This window comes from Pyxicephalus adspersus, chromosome 7, assembly GCF_032062135.1.
Source record: "Pyxicephalus adspersus chromosome 7, UCB_Pads_2.0, whole genome shotgun sequence".
NCBI classification, from domain to species: domain Eukaryota; kingdom Metazoa; phylum Chordata; class Amphibia; order Anura; family Pyxicephalidae; genus Pyxicephalus; species Pyxicephalus adspersus.
In genome coordinates, this window is record NC_092864.1 from 65,413,342 (window position 1) to 65,429,475 (window position 16,134).

The 16,134-nt window shown below is 33.3% G+C and overlaps 1 protein-coding gene across 1 annotated transcript in view; it reads right to left on the bottom strand.

Annotated features, from left to right (window-relative positions):
• Positions 1-289: 289 nt before the first annotated feature.
• COL5A2 (collagen type V alpha 2 chain) overlaps positions 290-16,134 on the bottom strand; it is a 100,345-nt gene continuing 84,500 nt past the window's right edge. Inside the window, exons 34-54 of the mRNA XM_072418799.1 lie at positions 15,826-15,933; positions 15,692-15,745; positions 13,987-14,040; positions 13,857-13,910; positions 12,865-12,918; positions 12,268-12,375; positions 11,791-11,844; positions 11,359-11,412; positions 10,499-10,660; positions 9,503-9,610; positions 8,587-8,694; positions 8,043-8,096; positions 7,205-7,312; positions 6,924-6,977; positions 6,703-6,810; positions 5,964-6,017; positions 5,573-5,680; positions 5,182-5,470; positions 4,849-5,039; positions 3,293-3,532; positions 290-2,189 (exon numbers count right to left, since the gene is read on the bottom strand). Coding sequence (XP_072274900.1) covers positions 2,043-2,189; positions 3,293-3,532; positions 4,849-5,039; positions 5,182-5,470; positions 5,573-5,680; positions 5,964-6,017; positions 6,703-6,810; positions 6,924-6,977; positions 7,205-7,312; positions 8,043-8,096; positions 8,587-8,694; positions 9,503-9,610; positions 10,499-10,660; positions 11,359-11,412; positions 11,791-11,844; positions 12,268-12,375; positions 12,865-12,918; positions 13,857-13,910; positions 13,987-14,040; positions 15,692-15,745; positions 15,826-15,933 — 2,271 coding nt within the window. The 3' untranslated portion in view covers positions 290-2,042. The remainder of the gene's footprint in view (positions 2,190-3,292; positions 3,533-4,848; positions 5,040-5,181; positions 5,471-5,572; positions 5,681-5,963; positions 6,018-6,702; positions 6,811-6,923; positions 6,978-7,204; positions 7,313-8,042; positions 8,097-8,586; positions 8,695-9,502; positions 9,611-10,498; positions 10,661-11,358; positions 11,413-11,790; positions 11,845-12,267; positions 12,376-12,864; positions 12,919-13,856; positions 13,911-13,986; positions 14,041-15,691; positions 15,746-15,825; positions 15,934-16,134) is intronic.

A 16,134-nucleotide genomic window follows, 5' to 3' on the forward strand; every position in this document is an offset into this window, starting at 1 on the left:
TAGGAGCTTTTTTTAATGATAAGAATTGAAATTATACATTGTTAGCTTTTAGTGAGATTTGATGGCAACGGTTCCTTTTTTTTACCTGTAATGCAGCTGAAAGCATTGTTGTCCCAGTCCTCAGAGATTCATACAGAAGCATAAATTACATTTAAGTGAAAAATAAAAAAAATAAAAAAGCATGCTTATACAGTTAAAGCAAAACTAATATTTATATAAATGTACATAGCATGTACTTAATAAAGAGCATAAAAAGCGCGCTAAACTTTATGAAATAATATCCTTTACGGGCAGCTGTCATTCTTTATTTATTCAGGATTTTACAAAAGGAATTTTTAGCACCATCAGACATGTATGTGGACTTTCCCCATTCTCTTTACAACAACAGCATAGCACCTTTTCATATGTAACAAGAAACAAACGTATTTTAAATGCATCCCAGCATCACGAGATGAGGTAGCTTATGCTATAAAACGTTTAATCCTTTTGTACCTGACATCTTGTTGTGGGTAAAAAAAAATATTCTGCTGTACATAACAGTTTGAAAGATGGATATAATTGTTTGTTATTAAATCTTTTTTCTTTTGGAGAAATATGGTATGTGTACTTAAAATAGACATAAAAACACAAAAAAACTTGTATTTAGAACTGGTATATAAATATTTCTTTTTTTTTTGCATTCTGCACCACATTGAAAATCTTTTTATTAAAATGAAAGTCACAGCAATGTTTTCACCAACACTATGGCTCAATCAGTATGGCCTATCTTTTATATTAATTCTCTGCAGTTGGTACTCAAATCTCCAAATCTGGGGAACAGTTCCTATGGACCGAAGAGATGACACTACAGTAAAATGTAGCAGTCCTATCACTTACCAAAGACCAGGCGTAGATATATTGGGTGATAGAAACCTGTAGTGACACCAGCACCTTTCCTTCCACCCATAAAGGATTATCCAATGCCTTCTACTTATTTTGCAGAACAAACGTCCTCCTAGTGCCATCATGTTACTATATCACGTAACCAGCTTGAACTTCTACAATATTCCCTTCATCTAGGCTGCAGGTTTTAAAATAGAAAGCAGAGCAGCACCCGATTTTAAAGGAACACATGATGGTACTTTCACAATTTAATTTGTGAAAAAGTTTTATTGCATGTAGCAATGGGTTTCTCCACTAAATTTTATTTTGGTGCTTTGACTTTCATTTCAATATACTTTCATTACAGATAAACTATAATACAAGAGACCTCTGGAGCTTTGTAACTAATTATTACAGTATTTTCTACAACAATTTGGATTGAATGGTAAATTTATTACTGATCTGTCCATACTTAAAATGTGTAGATTGATCAATTGCAGAAGTAACCACATGAAATATTTCACAACCAGATATGACAATAATAAATATTGACATCTAGTTTAAGTGCACACACTTAAAGTATCCAAAGTCCTATGCCAATAGCAACCAATTCACCAAATTACAGACACCATGAAAAGGACAATATGGAAACCTTGGGGAAGGATATTTACAGAATAAGGACATTTGGAAAATTTGGTTCCCAAGTATGACATATGGCTTTTACCAAGGATGTCAGTGTTTTAGCTTATTTATCCCTAATTGCACATGGTAAAGTATAGAGCTCGATAAACTGAATAAAACTTTTAACAATGGTGCCTTAACACGTTTATAGACCCGGACAGGTAAGATCTTGAAATGTAAAATATTGGGCATGCATTGATGTAAACATAAAAATTTGCCTATACATTTGCCAATTAGATGCTGGATCGTTCCTAATTATGAAAGAATACACTGAAAATAAAAACTTTAAAGAAACATTGGTCCTTTTACAGTATTTCTGCTCTTGAATTTGTTTAAAAAATGTAAAATAAAATAAATATATGGTGGTAGGCCAGGCAATTAACAAAATGGCAACTCGTGGAAATCTGTATGTACAGTGCTGGTGTGTTGCCAGCTATTATTTTCAAGAGTCTCAGGATAACGTCAGTCACTTAAATTTTCTAGATAGTTCTTTTGGTGATTTACAAAAAGCAAACTGGCCCAATGTCTACTCCAAACTCCTGATCTGCTCCACCAACGTCCACAGGGGCAATATCGATAATGGGTAGGCGTTTCACATTCTGTGTTCTGTATTCAAAGACAGTCTTTCCTACATTTCTGTTGCGTTTCTGCAATGTAAACAAGGAAAACAGTCATTTCACTTTTTAATAGTGAACCAGAATTAGTTTTTTTATATATCATTAAGTAATAAATGCTATTATTTTTCTAGATACCAATACTGGTAAAATTTGGTCTTGTCAATGTTATTCATTGGAAAAAGATCGTAAGGCCTTAGTTTCATGTTAGCAACACTTTTTCCTTAAAGTGTATCTTTAAAAAAAAATTATAAACACAAATACATAAAAATGTATATGTATACACACTGGGAGGTTAACCCTTATTTACTTGCTTTCAGAAAGGGAAAATTTATTTTTTAAGGAAGGCAAAACTTTAATTGTGAACACTTGTTCCTGTGATAATTGTCCAAAAGGATTACTCTTCTCAGAGCAAATCTCCTCATTCAACCATTTGTTTCTTAAGACAGAAAGCTATGTAAAGCTCCCCAAAAGAACACAGTGAAAGTGTTTGCCTCCTAATTTGACCACCACCATTCCAGGATGGTTGGGAACCCCAAAATCTCCATGTTGGCATAGTTACACAGTATGTCAGGTTGAAAAAAGACATAAGACCTTTAAGTTCAACCACTAAGGAAATAAACATATCCCAGATAAAAAAACCCCATTGACATAGTTGATCCAGAGGAAGGCAAAAAAAACCATAGTATAATTTGGTCTAACAAGGGAAACAAATTCCTTCCTGATTCCATGAGGCAAACAGATGTTCCCTAGATCAACAGTCTCTGTAATCTTTACATTAAAAGAAGGACATACAGTCACAAACTATGGTAGAGAAGTCTGGCTACTGTATTTCCTTAGATCTGCAAAAAGTCATGGGTGGTTCAGCCCACCAAACCCAATGTATAACTGATATATCACTTTTGGATAGACATTCTCTTCGACAATATTAATAGTAGACACTAGAAATGTAATCCCCTATTGCAACATTAAAGGCATTACTTTTAAATTGAGCAGCTTTCTCATTGGTGATTCTACAGAATATTAATCGTTAAAGGATGCAGGTTCTAAAAGCAGAGAAATGTAAAATGTTATTTTAATGTGTTTATGGTATATCCTATTAATGTGTGTGTTTTTTTTATCTGGTTTGCACTTACTGAACATGTGTCTTCCAAAACTGTGTATCTAAAACGGCTGTTCCCTTCTGCTCGAATATCCAGATCATTAGCACCTTTGAGAATGACAGCTTTCTTTAGATTCTGATTTTTCTCATCCAAATATCCAATTGTATTTTTACAATAGTAGGTTATATTTTGTGAAGCCTCTTTTGACAGGAGACGCAAAAAGGTCATTTGCGTAACAGCTGTATTTGGTGAATCACTTTCTCCATAGGAAAACTGCAAAAGAAAAAAAATACACATTGAAACCTTTAAATTTAAAGGATGGTCATCTAGAATTTTAAATTAAAAAAGCAACAAAAGAAAAAATAATAGGCGATACCAAGTTCCTATTCTAATGCAAACTAGACCAAACCTTCTGCTCTGAAATATGAATACAAAACTCCAATCAAAGATCATAATTACTGGTATAGCTTCCATTAAATAATTGTAATGGTACTCACCAATGTGATAGGTGACTATAGAAGAATGGCTGCTTAACTCTAGACAAACAGCTACATTTGTGAAATACATATAAGGAGGTTGTGTAACCTACCAAAGAATTTTGTATTTCTAACCAAGTAGTTCTGGGATTTTTTTATGCTGAAGTTAAGTAATATTTACAGGTTTTCATCCTTACCTCCTAGATTAAAATTAGGGGGTCTATATAACTGTAAAAATACCTTGCTTATATGAAAAACTGAATCTGCTTATCTCCACTATACAGTAAATGGGAACTGGATACGGTATCACCTGTCTATACAAGTCTATATTCCTACATGCAAAGCAATGTAAGTAACATATAATAGGAACTTGTGGTAAGCCACTGCTAAAGTCCACTGTGACATATTAAAACAAAACACAGGACAAGATGATTTGGTGTCAAAAGGTTGATCACTGGACACTACCATCCTTATAACTAATTTTGGACAATTGTGCTTGGATTTTTATGGATTTCTGAGAGTTTTTATTGAACTTTTCTGCTTGATGACATATAGATGACTACATAGGCCTTCCTTTAGGGGAATAACTCTGTATTCCTATAAAGAATAATGTATTTCCCTGTTTTGTTCAGAATTTCTATGCTTCACCTACTAAGCATTTGATTTTCTTCTAATTTGAATCTACACACTCATTTCTGATGGTCCCCCTAAAAATAATGAATATTATTAAGAGTGTTATATATATTTTTATATATTAAGAGTGAATATTAAAGAAGTTGAAGACTGATGAGCCCATCTTTTCAGCAGTTTGATCTCTACTACTGTACAGGGACTGCAAGAGGCTGATATCCAGTCAAAGTCAGATACTTTATTCTCCTTCCTTTAAAAAATTCAATTTTTTTTTGTATTTAAGAATGGAGAAATGCATATGTTTGTTCCCTTTATATATATCTGACCACAGTATGATGACATTACCTTGATAATAATAAAAAATAAAAAAGCAAAAATATTGGCATACATTACACATAACATATTTAAATAACCCTTATCTACAAAAATTGTCTCTCATATCAGCACTAATGTCATGTAATAAAACATCACCGTACAACTTACCTGTCCCCCTTTATTCATATCCACACCATACCATATGGGCTTGAAATTATCTCCGCCTTTACCAGTCCACCAGGTCTTAATTGGTATCTTGGCAGGATTTGCTGATATGCAAGTCTCCCCTGTTTCCATATTACAATAAACCTTAATGGCATCTTCAGAACAGCCTTGGTTAGGATCTACCCAGTACTCTCCTGCAAGAAAACATTTAAAACATATCAATATGTATGAAACAATGTATGAGAAGAAACTTCATGATAAACACACACATAGATTAATATAGATAAATAAGACATATATCACTGTGCACAAAATTACACACAGGTTGATAATTACCACTTTTCTTTGAAGGATGACAGAGTTTCAGATCATCACATGTACGTGCTGGATTCTTCTTAGATCCATCAGGTCTACGCATTGTCTCTATTTGGCTGCTTAGTGATTTTAGAGTTGCCTGAACACCTGGATCATTCTTTTTCCCATCGCTTGCTGCTTCATCTTCCGTAAATTCTGGAAGAGGGTCTGGCATAGTATCATCATAGCCACCTAACAGATCATCCAAGGCGGCTGTCAAAAGGCCTGGGGGCCCAGGTGGACCTGGTGGACCAGCATCACCAGGAGGACCCTAAATAAAAACAATAACTTGTGAGATTATCATCTTAGTAAACTACAATTTACTGTATGTACAGAAAAAGTGCATTCATAATGGTTTTGTAATGACAATTACCTCTGGTCCAGCTTCACCAACAGTCCCTCTTGGTCCTGGTGGTCCAATCGGTCCACTTGATCCTTGATTACCTTCTTTACCTGGAGGCCCAACTGGACCAGGTGGACCCTTTGTAAGTGAAAAAAAAATTGAAAACCTATTATGTATGTATCGATTATCACATTTATACAGAGGTTGTAAAGTTTGCCTATTTTGATAGCACATAAATGGCAACCTCAGTATGTTATTTGAACTTCATAAACCTATAATTCTGCAACTGCTTTATTATGCTCTATTAACTAAAGAATATAGCACACTAGTTCCTTAATCATATCTTAAATATGTTCAGAATGCGAATTAGAAGTTGTCAATACTTACTAAGGAGGCAAAGTGTAAACATTTTAGAACTTACTCTAGGGCCAAAAGGACCGGGAAGACCAGAAGCACCTTGTTCTCCAATGATACCCTAAAACCGTAAATACATACATCAAAACACTATAGCACATTCCACATTGCAAAAATAAACTGTATACATATAGCAATTCAAGAATAAAAAAAATGGATTCATTAATGCATGTGACAATTTGACTGTTCATGCTTTTTAGCCTTTATATTTTTATCTTAGGGAAAATAGGTAATGGTAGTATTAGAGAAGGGGTTCACGTTAACTATCATAATATTGTACACAATTAAATAACAGTGTATAAGACCGTAAAACATAGTCTACTCCCTGACTAACTTTTGGAAATAAAGTCATTCTAACCAATATGAAATCCCATTTCCTATATTTTACCCATCAATACTTTGTGTCCACTGGTCTTCTTTACACACTGGTGTTGTGCTGCTAGATTTCCAAAGTGGAACTGTTAGACTGTATGGGAAGCATGACTACTAGTGTATATTGAGATGTGGAAAAAACATCTGTGTTGTCTCCAACAGTCTGTATTCTCATACCAGTTTTCCACCCATATTGCCCACAAGTCAAACTAATATTTGTGCCACATAGTAATTTGAAAGTCTGGTAGCTGGAAATAATGTCATGAACTAAAGGGTTCCAGAAGGAGCAAGCAAATTAATGAATACATGTTTTGAATTGCAATTAATTAATTAATTGGATTAAGCAATATGTCCATACAAAATAATATACTCACCGGTGGGCCAGGAAGACCTTGCAGACCAGTAAAGCCTCTGTGTCCCTTTTGTCCCCTTTCTCCACGTTCGCCATTGTCTCCTTTGTCTCCACGAGGTCCTTGGGGTCCCTAAATGAAGAAATAAAATATAAAAAGCCTTAAACTAAGATGCACATATCAGTATTAGGTCTGTTTTTTAGAATTTAAAAATAAGTACATAAAATTAACAAAAAAAAACATACTGGGAAGCCTCGTTTTCCACCTCTACCTGGAGGACCCATGGGACCACGAGATCCCTAGCAAAGAGAAAGAAAAGAAATAAATATTTTGCAAGATACTGCATGCAGAATCATAATTTTACAATTCTTTGTATTGTGGAATGCCAGTGTATATTCAAATGTTTAGGTTGTCATATCTGATGTTTAAGCAAAATGAACTATAAATATTTGAATTTTTATTATACAGAACAAGCTTTGCTTGTTTTTCACCTTTAGATGCACATAATATGACAAAAATTACTTACTGTTTCACCTCTTGGCCCAGCTTCTCCTGGTGCACCTATGGGCCCTGGTGTTCCCGGAGAACCTTGAGATCCAGCAAGACCCTCAGGCCCAGGATCGCCACGATCACCCTGCAAGATTACAACCATATATTCAATCTGCTTAACCTGCATGTGTGAAGTTGTTCCTACACATTAAAAATGTTACAAAAAAAAGTTTAAAAGATAAGATAAATTTCAGGCTCCTATTTGAACTTGAAACTGTATGATTTTATCATTAAAATTTTGTTTTTTTATTAGCAACTTCTGATTATACAAGCACATTCTGCTTGTACTTGTACATTTACTTCTTCAGGATAAAAAGCGGATTTATTGTTTTGTAGGATGTCAGAATTGACCAAATAATATACTAAACGCCACTCCTGTATTTATAAATATGTTTCAAATAAAAAAAGCAATATTGTACCTCTTAAATTCTAACTTTAGTCCTATTTTAGTTATAGATAGAGTTTAGTTGAGCAAAAATTTCTTACAGATTTCTATTTGGGGGCAAAGTATCCTACCCCATGTTCCTTTGATGCCTGTATAAGCCATAGAATAGTCACGATTTGTGCAAAAAAGTATAGGCTTTGCAAACTAAAGATTTACTTTGCTAAGTGCTTCTACTCCTTTAGTAAATCAACACCATGATCAGAGGTTCTAACATTTCAACATTCTATTATAGTAAAATATATTTATATATATATATAATACGTGAAACTTAGTTTTTGTGACTTTATTGCTTATTTGACAGATGAAAGCTGGTAAAATAAATTTGTTTTCAAATGCTTTCCCATGAAGAACACATATAATGCATACATACACGTTTTCCAAGAGCTCCATCCCGTCCAGGGGCACCATCATTACCAGGAGGACCCTAGAAAATACACGTTATTACTATATTAACGACACACTGTCATATTTACTAAATCATCTTTATTAAGATATAATATATGTGTTCAAAGTCTTTGGGTCATTAAAGGAATATAATCATATCTATGTAGTAAATGCTTTTAGAAACAGATTACTGCAAAACTCAAGGGGGCAGGTCACTGGTATTGGGCTGGTATTGATAGTACACTGATGGATTAAGGCAATTAAATTTAAACATTTTGTAATTTTGTATTTCATAAAATTTAACCTAATAAAAATATAGATTATTGATATAAACTGAAGTTTCTGAATAGTGTTTACACAAAATATTGTTAACATAATAAATTTATTGAAAACTGTTTCCTAGATATGGTAAATAATGCATACTAGCAAAAGAACCCTAGATGACCTTTTTTTTTTCCGGAATGTGGATGTCAAGAAAAAAAAAAACTATATATACTATACTATAAAACTATATACTAGATATACTATACCTCTGCACCTGGCTCTCCAACAGGACCATTAGCACCTGGAAGACCAATGGGGCCGGATGGACCTTTCTCACCTGAAGAACCAGTAGGGCCGGTTTTACCAGGTGATCCCTAAAACGGTATATATTAAAAAGACAATGTTATGTATATAAACATAATCCATATTGAGAAACATCAACCATTTAAAACATTTTTTGATAAAGTAGGGGAGGGTAACATTTGTTGCTTAGAAATTACCTAATAACTTGTTTAAGAATATTCAAGACCTTCATAAACATTTGTCAAACTAAGTTTTTCATTCTCAGTGGACAAGGGAACATGTTTTTTCTAAGAAAGGAAGAATATTTTACTGTCAATTTAGGAAGAGGTTCTATACACTGGGCCTGATTTATTAAAATCCCCAAAGATTGGAGAATAGATTATCAGGGGAGAACCTGGAATGGATCTGATAAGGAATGAAAACATTTGCAAAATAATAGCAAATGATTTTTAAGAAATCCATTTCAGGTTTTGAGGGATCACCCAGGTTCTCCCATGATAGTCTACCTTCCCCGGTCTTGGAGAGCTTTTATAAAATCAAAGTGGCTACACTTACTTTATCTATGTTTAATGCTTCAGAGTAACTCACTGGCAAGGACATTGCAATTATGACAAGATCAATATGTAGTTTTGTACTTGCAGAAAATGTTCTCCTTCTGAAAATAATGAAAAATCTAAAAAAAGAATAATAAATGAAGCCACAACACCAAAGGACTGGTGGGATGCACTTCATTACATTTGTGTTCCCTGGTTCTCAGGCATAACTGTAGCAAATATATGCCACCTTTTACAGTGGAATTAGTTATGCCTAAAATAGGTCTCATCCACTACTTCATATGTAGCTTTCAAACACAATGACAGCTACTTCTAAAATACTCACAGCTGGACCTGGAAGTCCTGGCATGCCTCTTTCTCCTCTTTGACCAGGCATACCAACTATACCTCTTTGACCTGTTGTTCCAGCTGGACCTGGGGGACCATCAGGACCCTAAAAATAATTATAACATTAAAAAGAGGGATTACTGTGCATTGTTTTATGTAAAGGTCAAGTATATAAGTTATACAAACTTGTACAAGAGTTGATTTATTACATACAGTATTGCAACTATATATAACATTCTCAAGTTTCAAAAATATATACATATCACAAGTTTAGAAACAAGATCAGGATTTATAGGCTTTAGCCAAGTAGTGAAAGCCATTGTGGTCCAATGGTGTTCATAGTAATACCAATTAGGTAATTTTATTTTGATCAAAGTAGTTTTCATTTTTTTATTTTAACTAAGTTTTAGGAAAAACTATCCCTTTGCAAACTTTTTCTTATCATGCTTAGCTATATCTTAACAGGTCCAAATCGAAAAGAAAACAAAACAAAATTACAAAACAGTTACAAGAAACTAAACCTAGACCAGTCATAATGATAAGTAACACTGAAATAACAACACAATATTACTTGATTAGGGTTAAGAATAAGCCTAAACTGATAGGAATATTGTAACATGCTTTGGATATTTAAAATAAAAGGTAGCCTTAGGCTATGTACACACGTCAGATGATTCTCGTCTAATAAATGCCTCAGGGCCGATTTCTGGTGAGATTCAGCCCTCCTCCATCCTGGCAGACACACGGACGACAGAGGAGGAGCGATTCTAATGAAAGGCAGCATAGAGCAGAATGGTGCTGTATGTACAAGGCTCATTTATGCATCGTTTAGTCTTTTTGTCGTTGGAAAAGATCTTTCACAATCCTTTCCAACGACAATTATTGCAAGTGTGTACTCACCATTGGCAACAAAACAGCCAACGCTCACTGTGACTTAATAAGACAATATAAAATGTAGTTCAAATTAATCCTTTAAAACTATAACATATCTTACTGGCTGTCCATCATCTCCAGGGTCTCCTTTATCACCAGGGCTTCCAGAGGGGCCAGCAGGACCTCTGTCTCCAATTCTACCATGTGCTCCAGGGTCACCTCGAAGTCCTGGAGGACCTTCCTTGCCTGGATCACCAATAGGACCAGGGGGACCAACAGCTCCCTGTTAATGAAAAAAGTCCAGTTACTTAATATGAACACAAATATATTCATAATTATACCTTAATAGAACCTAAATTATTTAAAAAAATACCACTGTTTTAAAAATCTAATTCCTATTTTTAATTTTCTTTAGTCATTGAGCCTCGCTCCAAATAATAAGTCACATTGTAAAGTTATAGATGGCTACAGTAGTACTGAAAAATATGTGTTGTGCATGCAGATACAACATTCACTCACGTTTTTACTTCCCTCTATAATGTGATACAAATCTATCACTGAGACAATTTACAGGTTGTTATAAAAGATTTTTTTTTATTATAAATGATTACCTATAATATATGTATAAATATGTGTAGGATTATAACTTGGCAACGGTGGATTGATAACCAGAGCTATTAAAGAGCATTCTGTTTCAATCTCTTTATCATTTTTCATTTTAATTATACAAACATTTGAACAAACAAAATAAAATGCTTTATATCATACTAAAATCGATGAATCTACATCCAAGCAATAATACAATACAATATCTTAACTTCTTCTATTATATCCTTTCATCCTAAGCTACTTAGCTTCTCAAAATCTAATATTTCTCTTTTTTGATTACTATTTTACAATCTCTTCCCTTTATATCCTTATTAAAGAGCATTCTACATCATTACAGCTGACAGGTGCAGACAATATTGCCAAATTACTTACAGCAGAACCAGGAGGTCCAACTCTACCGGCAGAACCAGGAAATCCTGTAGCTCCCTTAAATAAAAAATATTTTTGTTAATATGCAGTTTGATTTTAGTTAAGTAACAGGTTTTTAAAATTTTACTAGAATGAAAATGATCTCTGTCTTCCCAACACAGTTTTAATAATATCTACATCGCTTAACCAATACTACAATCATTGTGTCAGTACATGAGAATATGTATGAGACAATGATGTAAACTATTTTGACTGATTAAAACTTTATTTCTGTATCTTGATAACACATTTTTCTAAAGTATCAATTAGTAGTAATACCAGATATGAACTTTTACGTTTTACTTTGCTATTCATTGAACTGAAATCATACTTTCTGTTCCTTATCTTCTGAAGAATTAAATAAAGAATGTTACAGTAACAACAACTTCAACATACCGGGGGTCCTTGGGTTCCTCTACCACCCTTTAGTCCAGGTACACCATGAGGTCCCTGAAAGTAAAAAGTAAATTGTTAGAGTATTGTTTATATTTATCTGTTCTCAAACTAAAGCATTAATCTAAACTTTACTATTTCCTAAGTTTTTTTAAGATTGCAACATCTTAGAAAGATATTACATTGTAATATCTTTTTAGCATTTCCAAGTTCTGAACATTTTGAATGCATTTTAAAATGTAATTATAAGCATATAAGCATAGTTTATTAAATATTATAGAATTGTGTATTGATACGTACAGTGAGGCTCATAAAGTGCTTTAAAACCTGTATCTAAACCTGCATTGAGCAGATACAACATGCATTTATTTGTTATTGTCTAAAATAACTATGAATAAGGTATAAAATATTAAAAAAATATATTATTGGTTAACAGCATGCTATTTTAGTTTATTTGTTGACATTCTATATATTACTTACATGTGGACCAGGAGATCCAGAAAGACCTTGAGGACCGGGAGATCCAGCATCACCTTTTTGACCAGGCTCTCCAGGTTCTCCTTTCACACCAGGCTGGCCATCAGGTCCCTAAGAAAGAGATGCAAAATATGTATTACTGTATTAGTCAGCAAGCAATATTATAAAAATAATAATCATAATAAGAAAGTATAAAAATAAAAGAAAGACAAAGAGAAAAGATTGGGGTTTTAAATGGCAAAATTTCAGAATATTTTTGGTATGAATGCCTATATGCCATATAAGTAAGGTATTGCAATATATACAGTAATGATATATTGAAATGGCAATATAGGGTTGGCTCTCCTATGCAAATATACAAAGGAGAATGCCAGGTTTACCAAACAAAAGCCACCTGACTAATTATTATTCGTAGGAATGATAATTGTCTAAATTCTGACGCGTTTTGCCCATTGGGCTTTCTCAGGGAACATGTTGAGGCTTTTCAAATGAAAAAGTCTTCATTTTTCATTATAAAATACAGATGTAAGCAAGTTATTGTTTTGTTTTTTTCATTATATGTGTGAGAATAACAATGTAATGCAGAACTAAAGTACATACCGGTGGACCAGCAAAACCAACAGGACCAGTGGGACCATTTTCGCCTCGAGAGCCCTGACAAAGAGGGAAATTAAATGTGTAAAAAATAGTACAAGATAAAAAGGAATACATTTATTTTTTATATTTTTCTAGTAAAAAAAGTATACATGTAGTATATATGTATATATAAAAAACAAACTACAGTTTAATTAAGTTAATCAAATTAAGTAATTAATCAAAAAGTTGCCATATTGGCCAATTTGAAACACTCTAATGGTCTAATCTCATTTGTTTGCATCCATTGAGATTTAAAATGGATGACTTTTTTTTTAATTTTTTTAATTACCCTTAACTAAAACCATTGTTTCAGCACAACATTGCCATGGCTTAAGGACTTTAAGCATGTAGGTACAACCTAAAATGTTAAATACCTTCCCACAGCATGAATCAACCAATTAACAATACCTTAAATTGGTCTTTTCAATAGTCTCTGAATTAAAAGAATTAGTAGAAACCTGCTTAAGAAAATTGAAGAAAAATTTCTACTTAAGAAAATATTTTAAAAATATATTGGTGGGAAGTTCTTGTTTCTAAAATATCTTTATTTTTAGCCTATTTATTCTGATTTTAGTTTTTTCCTATACAACCTTTTTGGGCATCAATGTGGAAAAATGCAGAAAATCAGTAATTTAGTAGTAGAATAATATAAGAATTTAGCAATGTAAACTTTGAGGGAAACTTTAAAAATTCAATTTTTCTAATAATAAAAACAGGTTTTAAAGCGTAAACAAAAACCTGTCATTAAATATCCGCAGATCAAGCAACAAAGTTTAACTACTTGCCCTATATACGTCAACCTTATTAAAATAAAATCTCAAAACTGAATATTTTTTCATCTCTAGTCCTAAAATATTCTCTTAAATAAACTTAATAAGCTAATAAATAAACAATGTAAAAAAAATCTGCATTGCATCAAGGAAATGTTTTAAATTTTTTTTTAAATATTTACTCACAGGAGTTCCACGTGACCCAACTGGACCCATCACACCCCTTGGACCAGGCTCACCCTAAAATAAATCTTTATTAGTCACAGCATTTCTCAAATTTAGGGTAAAATATTACGGTTTGATATTATTAAGTTACCTTTTCACCGGCTGGGCCTGCAGAACCAGCTGGCCCAAGTGGACCAGGAAGACCCTGAAATAATAATAAATATATATATTTAACATTTACTAGGGAAAACCCCTCCAAAGGATATAACTAATAGTGGACATGTATTAATTATTACTATCAATTAAAAGTGAAAAAAGTTACAATTTAGGTAAAAAAAATCAACAGTAAGATTAGGTACAAATCAGTTTTTTTGGAACAGTTTTCTTCTATTATGAAAGAGCTAAATTTTTATCCAAGGGTCGCCTTTCCTATTTGTCATTTAATCCCAATGCTATATTTATGACACAGTATATTAGGAATGTATCACATCATTGCAGAATTGCTTGGGTTTGAACTATCATTCTTAGTAGCACTTATTATATGAGGGAAATAATATATTAATGCAGGAAACCCCTCATAGCCATGTGTTACTGTGTCATATATATAACATTGGGCAGGTCCCCGCACCAAAGGTAACCAGGGAACTCAGGGCCTTTGCTGACAGATGTAGAACAAAAATAAAAACTGAATTAGTAAGAAGTCCTAAAATACATCTACCAGTTCATTCCTAGCTGCCAGATTAGTAAATAATCTACCTGATGAAATACATTTCAGGGTCAAATTTAGAGGTTAGACAGTAGAGAAGTAAACTTTTCATGTTATTTTATAAATATTATACACATAAACTTTGACCAAGGATTAATTGACAAAACATCTTATCTCCTATGTTTGCCATGTTTCCCATGGCTTAAAGCGAACTGTTTAGGGCATATAAAAGAACTATCATTCCTCACTTTATTAAATGTAAACTCTGGAAGAGTTGGACTTTGGATGACTCCTAGATACAAACGGGCTTTCCTGCTCACTAGTGTGCAGTACGGAGGCTTGATGGGGGGAGGGGGCAAATCGCATGACTTGCAGATGAAGTCTTTTTCTGTTCTGCAACATCTTGTAACTCATTAATGACCAAGACAAACTATGCAGTTGTTTTCTTTTTGCATATCACAGCACAGCTTGCTCCAGGAGTTAATGCATGTCTAGACTCCATAAAGTTTCCTATTTTTTTGCTTTGTTTGTATTTAACTAATACTGAATATTTTTACAGTAACTGACACCACGCTACCTAATATTATGTTGAGACAAACATCTGTCCTAATTGCATTAAAATATTGTACCTGTTCCGACTTACATACAATTTCAACTTAAGAACAAACATAGAGTCCCTAATTGTAATCCGGGGACTACCTGTACCTCATGGTTTGATTTTGATGGTAATGCAGTGTAAAGCTTGACTACTGATATGATAACCAATTTATTCAAAGCTTTATTGTAAGATTTTATTGTGAATGTGGAATAAAAATAGAGAAGCCATTACAGATGGTACACACTCATAAATTGGCTAATTGCAGACACTGTTTTTGATTCTGGTTCTGGGTTGACCATATCAGAGTGAAGAGGTCCAAGGTAAGACTTCTGAACTTACACTTTTTGGGACAATAACATACAGTCATCTTTGAATTTGGGAGCTGCAAGAAGCCCCACTAACAAGTACCAAATAGATTCAGATATGGACTCGAAAATGACTAAGGGTACCATTTCAATTGTTCGACATATCTTGAACTGTGTGTCAGAAGCAGCTTTAATGATCAACATTTCCTTTATCAGATAGTTTAGATATAGAGGTAAATATACTTACTCTTGCACCATCATTGCCAGCTGTACCTTCGGAACCTTTTTCTCCCATACCTCCCTAAAAATACAAATAACAAAATTACTATTTGCTGTACCTTTAAAATAAAAGCAAAATAGCTGGGACATAGGAATACTTACTCTATCTCCTTTGGGGCCTGGTGTTCCAGCTATTCCTCTTTCTCCAGGCATACCTTGAAGACCAGGTGGTCCAACATCACCAGGTGTTCCAGATGGACCTGGACTTCCCTGGAAATACACAAATAATATTAATAATATATTATTTGTTAAAATTAAATTTATTTTAGTACATAACTCTTGAAACTACCATTCAAAATGTAATAAATATTTGATGCAATTTTGATACAAACATGTTTTAGGTAGATTGATAATTCTATTAAACAAATGCTAAATACTCATTTTTGCTATTTTAATTGTAAAATGAGGCTG